Genomic DNA, 19,443 nt, shown 5'->3' with positions numbered 1-19,443 from the left:
GTGCCCACAAATTACCACATAGGTGGTAATCCATTAAGTACAGAAGAAGTCATTAGGGACCTGGGGACCCAAGTTGATAACAATCTCTCATTTGACAACCACGTGGTCAAAGTGGTTAGAAAAACATTTTATATAGCCCACCTAATCATGAAGGGATTCACATCTAGATCAGGGGAGGTCATCGTGCCTCTTTACTCATCCCTCATCAGGCCCATAATTGAGTACAATGCCCTTTTGGGATGTACCCTACCAGACACCTGCAGCAACTGGAAAGACCCCAAAAGTACCTCACCAAGAGGATCAAAGGGCTCAAACAGATGCCATATGCTGCCCGGTTAAAGAAACTCCAGCTCTACTCAGTGGCATACCGCCTGCTCAGAGGCGATCTGTGCCTGATGTATAAAGCCATGTCCAACCCAGAATTAATGGACATGCTGCACCTCAGAAAATCCAAATACCATCAAGCTCGCTCGAGACTTGAACCTCAGCACTGAAATAAATAGGACATTCTGGAGGGACAGATTCATAACCCAGAGGCTCCCTTCACTCTGGAATAAAATCCCAGTCCAGGTTAGGCAGAGTCCCACATTGACTCTCTTCAAGAGGAATCTTGATGAGTGGATGGGAGATCGTAGGTTTACCCCGGCTATCACTTCTGTGTCACTGTTAGACAGAGGCACAATATACTAACCTCAAAAAAAGGCATAGCAAAATTAATTTAAAATGGGTGGCGAAAGCCAAACACACTCTGGCTAGGCTTATAAATGCCCTAGGGCAGATAGCCTAGTATGAACCTATGAACCTATGAATATCTAAGGCTTATATGTTATCTAGTTATGTAAATATTCTCTGCATGGCAATATCAAAAAATGTTTACACTTACACTGTATAACTGCTCCTTGTCTTGCTTGGACACATTCAGAGTCACTACATGGGAGAGTGGGGTACAACAACTATGTCACAATTTGAAATGTCTCTGGCTGACGGTGATCCCCTAACACATTTGTCGTACCTCTCAACCTCAGAGCAAGAAATCTGGAAAAAGCCATAAAAAGAAGTGGGACAAAAGCCCAAAAATAAGGACAATTTTAAAATATTGCTCTTATGAGCTTAGATGACAGAATGATAGGTCTTGCATTAGTATGAATTTTATGAAGGGTATGAAATCTGAAACTCAAATGTCTGTCATTATTTTCTAACTTCAATCATTAATGATTTGCCACTAATTTGCCAGAAAACCACAATTTTATGAAAACGGACCAAAAATGTGAAGCAAAAATATAAAATAGCCACACATTACAGCTGGGAACCTATCAAAGAAGGGACACTTTTTAATATTACTACTGTTAAGTTGATCAGCTGATAAAATAAGAGAATCTACATGCATTTCTAAAGTAGAAGTAATCTGTAACTCTGATCATTATATTTATTAATTGTAAACCCTCTACGTTTCTTCCAAAATTGCCATTTTGTAAAGGGATTATTAGGGGGAGAGCAACATTTTGAGACAAAATTGGGGACAGTTGAGAGGTTTGGATATACCTAATTCTATAAAGTGATTTATTTACGCATACCTCTCAACCTCTTAATGCAGGAAATCTGGACAAGGCCAAATATATTGGGGGAACAAAGAAACAGTACAAAAATTGCTCTTGTATAAACTTAGGCAGTTAATAGAATAACATGTCTTGCTTTAGCATGCATTTTTCTGAAGGGTATGAAGTCTGAAACTCAATGTCTGTCATTATTAAGTGACTTCATTGCTAAATGATTTGGCAGAAAACCACAAATTTTATGAGGAACAAACCAAAAGTAAGAAGCAAAAATCTATTCATTCTGTGAAAATCTGGACAGTTGAGAAGTATAGTTTGACCAGGAGACTTGTGCGGCAGAAATCCTACATGATGGACTTAGCTCCCTAGGTGTGGACAATAAGTACCCCACCCCCAAAAAAAAACAAATCTAAGAGAAGAGATTGCTTCAATCTGGCTTCATCACTTTCAGTAGCATTCAGACTCAAATCAGTGAAAATATTCAGTAACAAAAAATTTGTGCTTGTAGACAGTTAACTGGTTCCTAATTGAACACATCCAACCAAGAACTGGGAGGGGGGCGTACCTGAGCTGATCAGATAATCAATAAATACCTTCCTGATTGTATTAAATTATATTCCTTGTATAATACAGTACATTGTTAGAGGGCATTTTAAATTTATTGTTTTGAACATTTTTCCAGTAAACAATGAAACAAAATGCATGCACCAATAATGACAAAACTGCCCACTTCAGAACATTTCCATCATAAAAGTCTACTCAAACTTCTACAGTTCACCAGTATCATTAAATATATGCAATCTCTGTAGAAGTAAAAGTCACCTAAATAATTCCACATTAAAGAGATCTGTAACTAATGAATAGGTTGCTGTTAGCAAACAACTTTATATTTCTTTGTTTCATCTACAAAAAGTACCTGTTGCCTTTGAGGAATAAATTGCCTATGTTACATTAATAAAAATGATAAGCTAGTAATATTGCAAGAGGGAATGGATGGCAAACTGATAGGTTCATAGTTACTAGGTATCTCTGCCAAACAGGACATTCTCAGGACTGCAGCATCCACCCCCTTTAAAGTACAACACAGTACAGTATCAGCAATGCATCTAAATACTGTGGGAGTAGAACCCACAGTCTTCTGTATCAAAAGCAAGTATTTAACCTGTTATACTATTAATAAAGCTCTCAGCTCCTTGTAAAATGCACTCGAAACTCAGCTGTATCTCTCAACTTTACAGCACAAGAAATCTGGAAAAAGCCAACATTTATTGGGGGGGGGGGGCAAAGCCCAAAAACCAGGGACACATTTTAAACATTGCTTGTATAATCTTGGAAAGTTGCTAGAATAAAATCTTGTGTTACCACCATGCATTTCACTGCCAAGTCTTGAACCCAGGACCCTGTGCACTACAGTCAGAGCAACATACCACTATGCCAAATCAGCTGTTTTTTGAAATATGGGAAGACTGAAACTTAAATGGCTATCACTTAATTAATTCAGTTTTCACCATAGCTGTCAACCTCTTAGCACAAAAAAACTGGACAAAGCCAATAATGGGGGGATACAGCCCCAAGAATAGGGACAATTTTCAAATATTGATATTATAAACATAGAAAATTGCTAGACTAAAAAGGTCAAATGCCTGTCAAATCCAGGAAACCACAGATGTTATGAGGAAGAGAACAGAACAAAAATATGAGGCAATCTCAACAGTTTTCACAAGGGGTGATGGGTAGGGAATTCAGGCTCTTGCTACCTGTACGCAAGGTACAAGGTTTGAGCATGAGTAGCTCTAGCCACCAGGTATATTTAACTGGAGTGTCTCACACACACACACACACACACACACACACACACACACACACACACACACACACACACACACACACCTCTTTCCCTGAAAGACTGTACCTGTATATTTCATGGAGTGCCAAATACAACATCCCTGAGAGACATTACCTCATCCTTTGCCCTTAGTATATTCCTTACAGCAGAGAATGGAGTGACAAATACAAATCCAATCAGCAGACATTGCAGTCTGATTTTTCACGTACGTGACTGCAGACGTTGCAGTCTGATCTCCTTCCAGTCTATGCAGTTACAAACCGCATAGACTTCTGAGCATCAGTGTACAGATGCCTCTCTTTTTAATCCAGACTGGTGAAACAGCAGCCCAGATGAGCATGCATGCACAGTTCCAATCCAGACTGGTTAAACAGCAGCCCGTATAGGAACTCGCCGATCATGCATGTGCAGTTCTGGGACTCGCAGCTATCTTCATTGTATAGCTGGGGGGGCTGCAGTCCTGCAGACCAATAGCACGAACCACCACTGCATAAACAGAGACAGATTCAAAAATATCAAGGTGTGACATAGGTTGAGTGCTGTGAAACTATTCTTGACATCTAAATAGCACTAGAACAATGAATATGGCTGAATCTCAAAGTCTACCTGAAGGTGATAGGCATATGCAACTTAAATGCTTAATGTCTAACATTCCAGCACAGGAAGTTCATCTAAAAATGCAGTTCTAAATCATTTGGTTATCACTGCTAAAGGGATTCTAGGACATGGAACATAAAGGTACCATTCTGTATGTGAAGTACCTTAACCTCCACCTCTGTGTCCACATGTATAGCAGCAAAGTGCTGGTGGGTCCAGTTAACCACAGAGAACAATGCTGACACTAATATCAATGTGCTGATTGTTTGGTTTTGCTCGCTGATAGATGATTTGTTTGGAATAAAGAAGGCATGTATAAGTTCCATCAATACATGCAATATAGTACAGCCATGTCCAGTAGCAAATTGTTTTGGGAAAGCATAACTTACAGATGGTGTGGTGACAGGTAACCAGAAATGGAATACCCAGCAAAGGTGGGGGAATAGAGTGTACCTTTCAACTATTCATCTCTTGAGTAAAAACAGCTTTATCTCAGACATGAGCTAGGCTGCTATGGTTTAGGCGTGGAATTATAGAGTAGTTCCATATATGTGGAAGGGATAAAATAAAGGAGTACTCTGAGTACTGATCACCATGGTAACCTAGTATAGAGACATCAGGAATAATATATACACAGAGGTACATTACCATGGATGCCTTTGACATTACATTTTAGACTGTTTATATTATTTTATCCATTTTTATTGCACCAGGAGGTACCATGTATCAATCATAGTCTGCTCCATTTGAGCGGTAGTTCCATGTGCCTTCTGTAATCTATGTCTGAACACTGGAGCCATGACTGCAGCTCCTAAAACATCAAAATGTCTGTGTGGCCTAGGTTCCACTAAGCATTTATTTAACTGGCCCTAATGTCATTTCTGCTTACTCACTCCACCTCCTTAGGTACAAGACATCAGGTTCTCCAGAATGTTGCTGTCAGGGTCATTAGAAATTTTAACATTTAGTCTGCCTATGTTTATTTGTCTGATGTGACCAAATCCTCATGTAATGTGTACATTTACACATTTTTTTTTGGGGGGGGGGCATTTTAATTTGTTTAACTATCCACATGAACCATCTTGTTATAGGTTTGTTTGCTTGTTTATTAAATTCAGAATTTTCAATCTTGTACTTAAGTTTTTCCAAATGTTTTTATTATGTTGGACATGCCTATCCCTTCCCTTTCCACCTTTAATCCTTTTTGTTGTAAAACCCCAGCCTTTTATTAAAAATATTTAGCCACTGTTTATGAGCTGAATTTCTTTGTTTTTGATTTGCTTAGTTACATGTTTCATTTCCTCAAAAAATGTTTTAACACTGATGATAGCTATAACAACTACATGAAATTCAATAATTGTTTGACTGGCTACCATTTATGGGAGATAGTTTATTCAAACTTATTAAAGTGTGACTCATGCAGGTAGGAAGAAGTTCTCATCTCTTTAACAAGAGACGACCTCCATGGCCCATGCTGTCTGACTTTATGTAAAACTACAAGATGCAATACCTCAAGACAGGTCATATATAAGTCAAGGCAGTATAAGTAGAATTTGATCTAGGACATCTGTACACCAATCTCCTCACTCAATTCCATTTCTGTTTAAAAAAAAGAGCAAGAGAAATTCAGACTCAGGTTTTTCTATGAAGCAAACCTCTCTCACACCCATGACACAGAAGGCTTTGGCTTACACACCTTTTTTACACTGAAAGGGGACTTTCCACTTCCATGACCAATCTGCTTTTAACCATTTGTATATCTATCAAACTCTCAACCTATTCTTTGTCTTCCTTTTCACCAAGTTAACGACATTTGAAATTCAACAAGCCTCTTTTTCCTTCTGCACATTCAGTGAGATGAATCCAGCTATGTCATCTTCATGATGATATTTGTCATATTACAAAGCAAAGTTTTATGGTTCCGTTATTTAATTCCTTTCTCGGATGGATTGATGGACAATTCTACAGTCCTTTTCATTACCAGTCTCTCTGGGGTTGCATTATACATACGTGATACATTTCTTACAACTGTCAGCATGAGAACTGTTTTCATCATAATCCCATTCTTCAAGAGCACTTTCACTGAATTCCCATATTATCAAAGGAATGGTTTCACTGTTTCATGATCTGGTTTACTCACCAAGCTGGGCTGTTTCCTTAGTATGTGTATGCATTTCTTTTTGTGAGGTGTGTGGATAAGGAACAAGTGCATTTTTTCATAATACTGATGATTCCTCTTTCTGTGAGGTTGTGTAACCTCAGAGTAAATATATAAAAAAGCAGGTAGGGGGCACAGTCACAAAAAATGCTTATTTTATCAGTTTCTATTTTTTTCCGTAGGTTTGCTCAATGTGTGCCATTTTCAAAGTAGAAGGCACTGTGATTTTCACCAAGTGGGATTTTACTGATTTAATTATCATTATGCTGGACCAGATGCCTTACCGATGACTTTGCTTTACCTTTATGCTACACTGAGCCCTTTGAGTTTTCTTCTAATAAATTTGCAAATCAGCTGTGCCCCTCTTTTTCTGAGAATTTCATTAAATTTTAATTTCTACTTTGCACTGTCGTTTATTTATGCTTATCATACCTTTACAATACTTACCACACAACCTAAACTGTTTTGTCAATAGAGTTGTCATACCACCTGAGTGAATTTTAGAATAAAGGACTCCTGCTTTGGGGCACATTTTCCCATCTGACCCTGGCAAACTTTACTTTCTTCTCATTCCATGTATATGGGGCTGCTGTTTCCCTATCTCCATCAGAACTAGCTAAGTTGATATTTAGAGTATTGCCAGCCCCCTTACAAATGGAATTAAATGAGAACATACCGCAAAAATTATTAAGGCATTAAGCATCATGTCAAGGGCTGTGGTAAAAAAAGGTGTCCACAGTGTTTTATTTTGTAATTAATAAACACATTAGCCACAATAAGGAGATTATTTGTACATCAACGAATCATAGTTAACTACAGTAAAATGCAGATCTCTAACATTCCACCAGATCTTGAAATTGTTTCTAACTTGGTACTTAACAGTAACTGCATCTTGTTACAACAGGCTCCCCTTCTCCACAGCCAATCTCTCTCACACATGCACGCACACACACACACACACACACACACACACACACACACACACACACACACACACACACACACACACACACACACACACACATATGTGCCCAGACAGACACAGACACACGCACACAGACACACGCACATAGACACATGCACACAGACGCACGCATACAGACACATGCAGGCACACACACAGACACACACACATTACATACTACATACCTGTCCCTGCTGACAGAAGGTCTACGATTTTTTTTTCTGTGCTGTTAGTGTATGGATGCTTGCAGTTGGTCCTTAATGCCAGACATTCCAGTTTCTCACTTCATATCCTTCTGTAAGTGCATGCAAGGGCAAACTCTGTTATATTATGTGCTTTAGAGGTATGCCTAATATCTCCTGTCCCTCTCCCTCCTTTATCATGACATGTTGCAGATATGGCATAATGCCCAAGATCCTCAGCATATACATTAAAGAATCCCTGCTGAGCTAACTTATGAGTTAATATAGTTGGCTTATGTCAGAGGTGCATAGTTCTAATCCATTTTCCGCAATTAGTACTTTTTTTTTTACATTTATTTATTTTATAATTTATTCCCTGGTGTCTAGTAGTGATTTAGGGGACTAATATCCTTTGTAGGGGAGAACAAGGTTTCAAGTTTTGCTTTTAAAGCACTCACACCATTTTGACTATCCCTTTAGTGTTTCCCCAGCCCTAGATCTCCATACTGTTTAAGAAGCACTCAGGCCCACGTAAGAAAACCCCCTGGTGTTTACTGCTGCCCTCACCCCCAATCACTGTACTAACTAAATGCCACTCAGGCACAATTATGGAGTTTCCCCTGATGATTCATGGTTCTCCTGCCCAATGTTGCAGATTCTGTTTGTTAGTCTAGGGTTGTATGGATGTATAACAACTACTGCAATTTTCTCACACACACACACACACACACACACACACACACACACACACACACACACACACACACACACACACACACACACACACACACACACACACACACATACACACACACACACACACACACACACACACACACACACACACACACACACACACACACACGTAACTGCCTAACTTACCCCCTAATTCCTCTACTGCTATCTTCCAGGTAGACACACTCTCCCACATACATTCAGACATGCAGCCCCTCACATACCATCCTAAACTTACCGTACTACGAAACTCCCCAGTACTTACTTCTGTCATGGTGGAGGAACATTGCCTTGGGTGTATTCACTACTGTAATGTGCAAGGACCAGTCATGCTAATCTACACAACTGAGCGAGTCTAAGAATCACTGAGTGAGTACATGACTTCCTGGAGGCAGTTCTAGTTGGTGGAACACATGACTAGTTAGCATATGCCTTCTAGCATCTAGCACAGCCATGGAGACAGCCCACCATGCTGCTACACATCTTCATGCAAAAGCACCCTGGTAGGGCTTTCAAAGAGGTTACCTTGAGTTGTACACATGCATTCAACTTGCAGTACCTTTATGGATAACCCTCACTGTTTGCTGCTGTGACATTAATGGTAACTTCTGAAGTTATGCTATCTGTTTTAGGGGGGTAGGCATTATAAAATAACACATTACTTTTTATTTATTTTATATATTTTTTTTCCTAAATATTCTCTCATCAGGCTAAAATTTCATATTTAAAGGCACTACAGCTATCCTGAATTTTCTGTACTGAAGGTCCACATTTACAAGTACCACATCTTTGCTCGCACAAAATATTTCCACAGTAATATAAGGATTTGAACCAAGTACTATTGGCTGAACAGCACTGGTGGATTTTCAAATGATCCTTGAGATGCGACTACTAGGTTACGGCACCTGGTACTTCCATATGTGCTTTTACAGTTTCAGAATTGTTTTTGAAATGTTAAGACCTGGACTGAGCCTGAAACTGGGCAACATTGATGAGTGCATTACCCTAGTAAACAAATAAATAAATAAATAAGAATGGTGGCTGTGATTCTTAGCTGCTGCACAGCTAGCCACCCACTGTTAAAGTAACACCCCCTGGCCCCATGTATAGAAATGGGGTAAAAAGGGGCTATGGATGGATGGATAACTGTAATTCTTAGGATAGTGATACTGAGAGTGCTAGCTCTTGGACTATATATGTTATAGCACTTCAAAGTATTCTCCCTATATCAACATAAAGTAATCTCAACAGTTAGCATATATAACACAAAATGGTTACAGAGGACACAGCATTCCAAATTTCCATATGGGTGGGGATACAGCAGACATGTCCTCTCTGAAAAACATTTTAATGATGTTACAGCAAGTTTCAAGATTTCTTGTATTTCTTTTGTAATGACACTCAAGTTTTCATAGTTGCAGGACTTGCAATTATTTCTGATAGAGGACCACAGTCCACATCTGGCATCTTAAACTCCTTTCTGACTTCACAAGCTGGGGGTCAAGCAATTTATCTCTTTCATTTCTTAGCCTTCTGACCAGTTACTCACCTATATCTCCCTTAGTCCTTACCAATTTTTATCTGCCCATGTTGTCTTTGGCCCACACATAAGGCTTTTATAGCACTTTATTTTACATTTCTATGTTTTCTGTACAACAGCTTGATATTTTGCAGCCACTGTAGCGTTATTTCATGGCTGTATGGTTTGCATTTCCTCAACAGCGCACTTCTGAGATAGACCATTTGCCTTCCATGGGCTGCTTCCCAGCACATGGCCAGAATAATGGATGTTTAATTCCACTTAATGTGTTCATTAAAGAAATTAAATATTAAGAGGTTGGACTGTGAATTAGCTTTGGCACTCATTGCTAGCCATTGTTAAAATCATCTTGGACATACATCAAGCTAAAGACTGAGACCACTAGTAACTAAAAATAGTCTTGAGAAACTTGCATTCAAACACATTACTAGTTAAGGCTTTCATGATTTTCATAATTTATTAAGTCTTCTCAGACTTTTGGTAGGTTTACCTGTATTGATATGTAAGTTGCATTCAGCACCACTGTCTGGTATGGAGAAAAGCTTCGATCTGCTCTTCCAGTGGAGATGATAGATAACAATTCTAAAGCCCCATAAATGATGAGTTTGTTCAGTGGAGGAATAACTACATCTGCTAAGAGCCACACACCTGTAATGATTTTAAAACTAGTTAACTCTTTTGTTTCAAGAGACATAAATATTACAGAAACACTATTAACATTACATCATGCCTTAGTGACCTGCTAAAGAAAAAAAAAAGCAGTATTCATAAATTTTAACACGAGTATTCATTGTGAAATGATGTTATGATACACAGAATGTTTCTTCACCACAGTTTCATTTAATGCAGAATATTCTTAAAGGAGCACTATTTATTTATATATATATATTTGAAATGTGATAACTGGATAAATGGACTGGTCATTTGACCCTTTTCTGCCAACCTGGCTCCAGAGGAGCAAAGTACATAACAGAACAATAAAAAAAGAATAACAAAAGTGAAATGTCATGTGTTAATAAAAATATATATCAAAAGTGAATACACACAGAAAATGGGTAGCACGAAAAAACAATATTCATAATATTTGAATCAATTTGGGAATATGAATAATATTTATAGTTTTTACAGGGTGAAGTTTTCTTAGCAGTGACACCTATATGTTGTACTATAGCAATAACCCACGCCTGGGTGTGGGTAATGCTGGATTTACCCACGGTTGGCGTGGTTTGGTCCCAAGGGCGAAGTCCGAGGGACCAAACAAAGCCAACCGTGGGTAAATACAGCATTACCCATACCCAGAAGTGGGTTATTGCTATTATACCATGACATTATTTAAGAAAAGAAACTATTACTTTTCTTAAATAATGGCATAGTATAATGCCTGTTTACTGCCCTTCCGCAGATGTCTGGTATCCACGGTAGTTCTGATGTACCGCGCCTGCGCAGTACATCAGAGTTGTGGGCAAACGGAGAAAGCAAGATCTCCGTTGCTTTTTACTGTTATATGTTAAATGGGTTTAACATAGCGAGACAGCTTTAAAATAAGCAACAGAGATGTCCGTTGTATTTTAAAACTGTCTCGCTATGTTAAACCCATTTAACATAGCGAACAGTAAAAAAGCAACGGAGATCTTGCTTTCTCTGTTGCTTTTTTTTTTTGTGTCTCGCTATGTTAAATGGGTTTAGCATATGAGACAGTTTAAAATAAGCAACGGAGATCTCCGCTGCTTATTTTTAAAGTTGTCTTGCTATGTTAAACCCATTTAACATAGCGAGACAGTGTTTGTGTAGAGTTATACTAATGGAAAAGTCCGCACCGGACCTTTTTCCATTAGTATAACTCGATTTACAATATGCACGCTGGCCAATCAGCGTGCACGTTTTGGGGGGGGTCATGGTATAATTGTAAATATTCCAGTTAGAGTGAGTCTAGAAGCCTACAGCAACTTATTCAGTGTCAAGAAAGACACTACCGGCAGAATATCCTAATAGATGTTCCTTCAGTTTAGCCTTGAAGCCATCCAATATTATTTGAGAACATATTTCTCTGGGTAGTTGACTCCATGTTGCTGACCTGATTCAACTGAAGACCCTTTCCTGTTTGGTAGTACCAAACATGGTCTCATCAAAATAATGCCATCATCTTGACTTCCTCTCAATGAGTATGATTGGTCTGTTATTTGTAAGGTTGATGTTAGTGGTGGGCATTGACTGAGCATGATTATTTAATACAATGTAATTCTTGGCTGTGGTGCTGTCTGTGAGGTCTCTATGTCCTCTCTGTTCATATGAGCTTTCCTGAGATGCTCCGGTTTTCTCCCACACTCCAAAGTATACCTCTTAACCTCTTAGTGCAAGAAATATGGACAAAGCCTGACAAAATGGGGGAACAAAGACCCCAAAAGAGGGAGAGATATGTTAAATATCACTTTTATAAACTTAGAAAGTTGCTAGAGTAACAGAATTTATGTTAAACATACATTTTCTGAAGGATTTGAAATCTGAAACTCAAATGTATATCATTATTTAGTGACGTTAGTCCTCACATCTTCCTAGTGATTTGTCTCAAAACCATAAATTTTATGAGGAATAGACCAAATATATGAGACAAAAATCTGGACATTCTGCGAAAATCTGGACAGTAGAGAGGTATGCTGTACAGGCATGCATTAAGTAGATCGAGGACTCTGAATTCTCTGTAGGTGTGATAATGTGCATATCAGATATGGAAGAAAGACAGTGTTGACCTACTTCCATTTCATCTTTTGGCTTGTAAACTCAGTGGTTAGCAGTGGCTGTCTGTGGGATCACTCTAGAAGTTAGACTTGTAAGGGAGAGCGAAAGAGAGAGTTAGTTAATATCTACAATGACAGACAAGTGCAATAACAGGTGACAAAGGATGACCAAATGGAATGCAAAAATTAGAAGAGCCCATAAATGAAAATCAGATTGTAACATTCAAAAAAAAAAAAGACCGCTGATGAAGCTGGCTTATGAGGCACATGATATATAACTTGATATATAACTGTCAGTATTCAAGAAAGAGAAAAAATGATATGCCACAGAAAGAATTTGAGGTAGGCAGTTCTGCACACACCCCTCACTTCTCCCTGCATTCCACCAACAGAAATATTTTTAAATGAGACATCAGATTGCACATAATTAAAATGGTTTCAGAAACAGAATGTTAAAGTTGTGAGGTAAAGAATGAACACAGCACCGCATTAGTTGGGCAACATACAAAAGCTGGCAGCAGGTGAAGAGTGTCTCCCGAATCTCCTAGAACTACAACTGCACAAGTCACTCTCAAAGCAAATTTCAGCAACAGCCCTGTTTAGAAAGTTTCTGCTTTTTTTTTAATAAGGTTTGTATTTTGTGCCTTTGAATTTGAGGTCTTGATATAGGTTCATATTTGGACAACATGCACTATTTTTTCTAATGTCAAAGAAACTCTGTTTGGCATTAGTTTCTGTTTTTTAAATGATGAAGATTTAACTTTTTTTTACTAAAGACTGATATTTAGTTAATTATAAAATACCAACCCTCAACAAATTGTAAACATAAATCAACCAATAAAACCGAACAGAAACAAAGCTGTTTAGCTCTCTAAAAGAATGAACTCTACAAAATATTACCAATTTGGTAAGTAAGGGGTTTCCTCTTCTCTTTATAAGTCTTGGGATGTGCTGATAATTTTATTGTGCAAACAAGTTTCTACACTTTCTGGAAAGCTCTAGTGCATTCATGTGAACCTCTTCCTTTTTATATTTAAAACATACTAAACTAATTTAGTAAACAATGCATGAAGGGCTGTGCATTGCACAGATTTCATGGCATATCCCGCTTGTTGCTGGGCACAAACTTGACTGGTGAGTACCTCTAGAGTTTGTGTGGAAAATCTGGATGATGTATACTCTGTTCATGAAAAACTCAATTTTAGAAAAGGAACTTATTTTTCCTTCTAATGATAATTCAGAAAAAAGCCATACATATTTTTAAAAACATTTTCCAATGATGCTTGTGTTTATCATGGGTCTTGAAACTCTTGTTAATGGTTAGAGGAGTCTAGATGCCTTACTGTTCAGTATATGCCTGCAATAAAGCCCAGCAGCCCTGAGTCAGTAAACCAGTGGCTGGTCATAGCCTAGTTGCCCAGACTGGGTTATTAGAAATAGCTCTGTTGAGCAAAAGCTGAAAATAAAACCCACTAATCTGTCACAAATAATCTAAGGATTGCTACACTGAATACAGATTCACTGATGGGATGCTGCTTGACTGTGAAATTTTATGATAAGGAGGACACTGGATGTTCTTTGTATTGTGAAGACATGGTAGGAAGACAGTGCAGTAAAATCTGTTGGTCTTGGATACAGAGTCTGTTACTCAGAACAAACTAAATATGATGTGGAAACTGTAGTGAGAGGAATCTTTTGAAAATAATGAGGGATGGCATCAGAATCTAAGACAGACTTATGGCAATCAGACTCCAGTATAACAATGGAGCAGTCTATATGAATTCAACCTATGCTTCAGATAGCACTTGCAAGACCTCCTTGATAAAGTGGGATAAAATCAATCATTCTTTATCATGGATGACCTGAATGTTAATGCCAGGGCAAAAAGAATAGCATTTGAGGAGTGTATGGGTCCATCTGTGTGGTGAACAAGAATAGTGAGGAAAAGGTAATTCTGGACTTCAGTCTGGCAAATTGCTTAAATGCTGGCCTCCACACAGTTCACCAACAAAGACAGCCACAGGATCACAAAACAAAAATGGATGGCATGCAAACGAATTCTTCCTAGTAAGAGAAGGGCACTGAAGTTGAATCAGAGATTGCAAAGTTATCCTTCATGAAAGGTTTGGACCTGTGGCCACAGCCAGCTGCAAGTAATGGTCCCAAAAGTTTCTAAGATTAAAAGAGACAAGATCAAAGACCAGGAAGTTGACTGGGGCAAATGCACATGAGTTCAAGGAAATTATCATGGTTCTAACACCTAAGAGAGAAGAGGAAATATGTGGAGCAGAAGAAGAATAGCAACAATTCAAAAATGCTTGTGTGAAGAGTTGAATAGAGATATGTGGTTGAGCCATTTGTGGAAATAAGTTACATAAGGAAAGCTGGTGGTGGAATGCAGGAGTTCAGGATTTAAAGAAGTTATAAGGAAGCTATACAGCATGAAGTGGGAAATAGAAAAGATAGACACGCTTAAGAAGGAAGACTAATTGGCTAGCAAGAAGGCTAAGTGCAAGCACAATGGAAAAGAAACAAGCCATCAGAGGACCTCTACCAGCTACTGTAAAGTAACTCACCAGATAGCATGTGGAAGCTCTATCAGGCTGCAAACCAGTGACAGAAACACACTGGAGATAGTAGACTGACACCAGTATAAGAGATGCCAGCCACAATCTACTCACCAGTCAAAAAGTTGTCAATGGCAGATGGAGGAAGTACTTCAGGACATTTCTGAATGAAGAAAACACCACATAGGCTGTACTGTCTCATGTGTAGCCTATGATGAAAGAGGGAGTACCCATCATAGAAGAAGACTGAATTGTACTAAGGGAAATGAAATAAAGGAAAGTGTCAGGCTTAGATGAAGTCACAACTGATATAATTAAAACATAAAGTGCTTTAACCCATCTCCATGGCACAGAGGGATAAAGTGCTGAATGTGCTTCAGATGACTTACATTTGACTAGTGGCACAGGCTCTGTGGGGACCAGGTATGGGGTGAATGGAAGAGGGCAGCTGATGCTGATTCATTCATTCTGGGGAAGGTCATCAGCAGTATCCCTGATCTCCTGTTTGGTTCTGAACATGGGTTGGGTGGAGCCCTATGGAGGCTAATGCAGGTCCAGCAGATCTGGTGAATGAGGAGAAGAACAGATAGCAGCTGATGATCAGTTACATGGTGCTAAAAATGCTGAATGCATTAAGGATGAAATGGCTCCTGAGGGTACTCATGGCATGGAGACAGAGGTATATCCAGATAACTGAAAAATAACTATTCTAGTACCAGTGTACAAGAACACAAGGAATATGTCAGTTAGTGCAGATGGCTAATGATTTGGACTTTTAATGTGCTGCTCTTTGAGTCTAGGGTACAGAGTTTGATTCCTTCCACCTTTATTTGCCTACTGTTTGACTCTGAGCAAGTCATTTAACCTAATAGTTCTTCTGAGTTACCCCTGAAATAAGGCAACTTCTTTCAGTGGGCTTATCTGGTTAACGAAAAGGTAAAATATAATTTTTTTTAGAAAATTCAGAAATGTCAACAGTACATTGGTATTGAACTCCTGTTGCACATCATGAAAAAGTGGAAAGGGTGATTAGTAAACACAGAGTACTAGAGTGTAAGGTAGGAGATGAGCTGTTCGTATTCAGATAAGGGAGCAATGCAACAGATCAAATGTTTGCAGTGAGACAGATAGTGAAGAAGGAGCTACAGAGGTGGAAAGAGTTCATTTGGGCTTTCCTAGACCCTGAGAAAGCATATGATAAGGTCTCAAGAAAGCTGAAATGAACAGTCCTTTGATGGTTTAAAGTGCAGAAAACATTGGTGGAATTAATGCATTTTGTGTAGAAGGAACCAATGACACAAATACGACAAAGCAACAAAATAGTATATTCTTTACACATTCAGGCAGTTACGCATTCCCAGAGTCATCATGATATTATACTTTTATATTTGCAAGTTAAGAATTTTCCCAGGAGGATGCCATATACAAATAAAACCTAAAGCTATGAAATTGATACATACCCCCTAAGGAAAGGATCTGTAGCTCTCAGAATTAGAAACGAGTTAGAACTGAAGTCACTGTGAAGCTTAAGAGTCATTAGGAAGCAATAGCGATCACAACCAACACAATGTGTCAGTAATATGGATACTGATAAAAAGCAAGAAAGCTCTGAATTTGCACTGACCTGCAAGTTGTGAATAATATGATTTAAATGCAGCATTGTCCATTTCAAGAGTTAGAGATGGGGTCTCAACTGTGACAAACAGTAACTTGTCTTCAGTACTACATAAAGAAAAGGGATTACACTGGATGAAACTAATGAGAAAAACTATAACTGTGAACTTTTAGTACCTTACTAAAAAGTACAGGATTCATAGACTTCCACTGATATTTCATCAGCACCAGATGTGTTCAAAATAACTGCTGCACAGGTAATTGTAGACTTTGAATATTCTCAAAACATAAATGATGTTCCATTAATAAGCAATCAGATGCAACAGCAGTTTGACAAGAGATTGCTGCAGCTAATGATTTCATTAAGATACCATAATTTCCGGTTACATTTGTGCAAATATAAAACAGAGGTGACACATCTGAAATATGTGGGCCAGATTTATAACTGCAAATGGACTGAAATCTGATACAGAAAAGCAGTAATTGTGCAAATACCAGTGTCTACAGACAAGCAAACATTACAAAGACAACTAGACATGATGCACTATCTTAAATTTCCTAATATGCCAGAGATAAGGAAAGTATGCCTCCAAGAAAGTCATTTCAGCAAGACAGAGCTTGAAAATGAAGATATATCAGAGTTCTGATTTGCTCAAGAAACTAGTTACAGAAGCCCCAAAAATAATATGATGAGGGTAAGCCAGTAGTGCTTTAAGCAAATCTCAGTCAAAATAGCACACAAGATATGCCATAAGAGGCCCAACTACCTGTTCATCAAGAGCACTTGTAGGTGCATAGAAAGAATATGCTGACAAAACAAAGAATCATTATCAATAGTGTCTGGATCTGAGCAATGTCATCAATAAATCTGTAAAATAGAAGTTCAGTGAAAACATGGCAAAATATTTGGAAATCATATTCAGAAAGTTCTTGTGCAATATACTTCTAATCTGTAAAATAGAAGTTCAGTGAAAACATGGCAAAATATTTGGAAATCATATTCAGAAAGTTCTTGTGCAATATACTTCTAGGACTGCATAGGATTTTACTTAATTTACAGAAGTATGATCTGAAAGTGAAATACAAACCAGGCAAAGAACTACGAAACACCAGATAGTAGTGCATATTTAGAAAAGAAACACAAAGAAATGTTAGAAAATATAATTTTTTGGTAATGATATGCTCATCAATAAGTGTAAAAAAAAAGTAAGAATGCCCGGGTGTACTGATAGTAAATGCGATTACTGAAAGAAGTTGCAATGAAAGACCGATGTCAAAAAATCAACAGCAATGACAGCAATTCAGTTTTATTTTTCTTTCAAGAAGGAAATAAATTGTGCCTAAGACTTATTGTCCAAACTGACAAAATAATAGTGTCTAGTCAACTGAGAAGACAAATGTTTGAGAGGATACAAGAGTTGCATCTATGAAAAAACAAACAAATAATATATAAAATTCCCTGACCAGGAATGTTGGGTCAGACAGAATAAGTAATTCAGTGGTGCTCCGAATGTAGTCTACATTGCAACAACATGACAGAGAAGAGATGTTAGTATAATACCTGCTTATTTGGACATTTAAACAGGTACAACTTTGTTTCGGTTTAAGGAAACCACATAACTAATATGTGTATATTATTATTATTCCAAATTTCCTGAAATAATCAAACTGCAGGATAAAATAAGCACAGATGTAATTAGTGCATATATATTTACATTCTTGAGTTAGTGCATGGATTTTATCATATCTGATAATGCATCAGTATACAAAATCAGAAATTATGATTTGTGGATAAGTGGGAATTCAGACTCATAGTGTCCATGCTGCACTATCCTATGATGAATAGACAAATAGAGAGAAGTGTAAAACAGTGAAAAATGTCATGAAAAAATCCCAAAGCAACAACTATGAGAATTTTTATTTCATTGTTTTGGAATGTAGAAATATTTTATTGCAGGACCAAAGTTTCTCACAGTATAGGTATTAATAGGTACTGTAGAAGGTTAAAAAGCAAATTATATCTTCAGATAAATAATTTTGCCCTGAAAATTAGTGCAAAGTAAAGGGAATGCATGAAAGATATTACTCAAATTTAAAGCTTGCTAGCTTTTGGCAGAAAGGATAGAATAATTAGATAAAGTAGCACACAAAGACAAGGGAAAATTTTGCATCCAGAAATTGAAGCAGTTTACCAAGCAGTTGATCCAAATGTCCTATGTTATTCATGGGAAAATGGAAAGCAGTACAGAAGGAACTGCAAGCATCTGTAGAGGACAGATGTGTTTAAAATAAAGAAAAAAGAGCAGCCAAACCTGCTGCAATTGGTGCTGTCATAAAAATAGACAATGACAAATGTGATATCCAAGATTGGCAGAAAGAGATAGAGGTAGAGAGGCTTCTCTAACAATGTCTCCAAATCATGTTTTCATGGAGGAAGACCGGTCTCATAAGGAAGATAATATCCTAAAAGAGAATAGCCCTGTTAAATACTCTAGGTTTAGAAGAACACTGAATAAAGTAATTGCTTCTAGACAATCTGACAGCCGATCATAAAGCCAAAAACTAAAACATTGCTTTTGCTGAAATTTTTTATTAAATAAGCAAAGAGATAAAATTATGGCTGTAAAAAGGCCTGTGACATGCTTAGTGAAGGAATGCAGATAATCTTAATTAATATCAATATAAGTAATGAATGACACATCACAGACTATTGATTAAGCTAACTAGAAAATCAGTGGTCTGTTATCAGCAGGGCAGTCTGATAAACAGCAAGGATCACCTTGAGGGAGAAAAGTAATGTTTTAAGGCTTGCCCCTCATAGTACACCTTTCTGAATCCTGGCCACTAGCAGATTTTAATTTTAACATTATTTCAGTTAGTATTATGTCTTGTCCAGGAACCCACTGCTCCAAGGACAACATGCAGCCATTGTCATTATGCAGTATTAAGGTT

The 19,443-nt window shown here is 37.8% G+C and overlaps 1 protein-coding gene across 1 annotated transcript in view; it reads right to left on the bottom strand.

Annotated features, from left to right (window-relative positions):
* The window catches only part of PKHD1L1 (PKHD1 like 1), a 1,597,738-nt gene that overhangs the window by 233,653 nt on the left and 1,344,642 nt on the right, over positions 1 to 19,443 (bottom strand). Inside the window, exon 58 of the mRNA XM_044066249.1 lies at positions 10,066 to 10,223. Coding sequence (XP_043922184.1) covers positions 10,066 to 10,223 — 158 coding nt within the window. The remainder of the gene's footprint in view (positions 1 to 10,065; positions 10,224 to 19,443) is intronic.

Source organism: Protopterus annectens, chromosome 3.part1 (genome assembly GCF_019279795.1).
Source record: "Protopterus annectens isolate FY-2018-M chromosome 3.part1, PAN1.0, whole genome shotgun sequence".
In the NCBI taxonomy this organism is placed as follows: Eukaryota; Metazoa; Chordata; order Ceratodontiformes; family Protopteridae; genus Protopterus; species Protopterus annectens.
The sequence above is the reverse complement of the archived record's forward strand: the minus strand, read 5'-3'. Positions and strand labels throughout refer to the sequence as shown.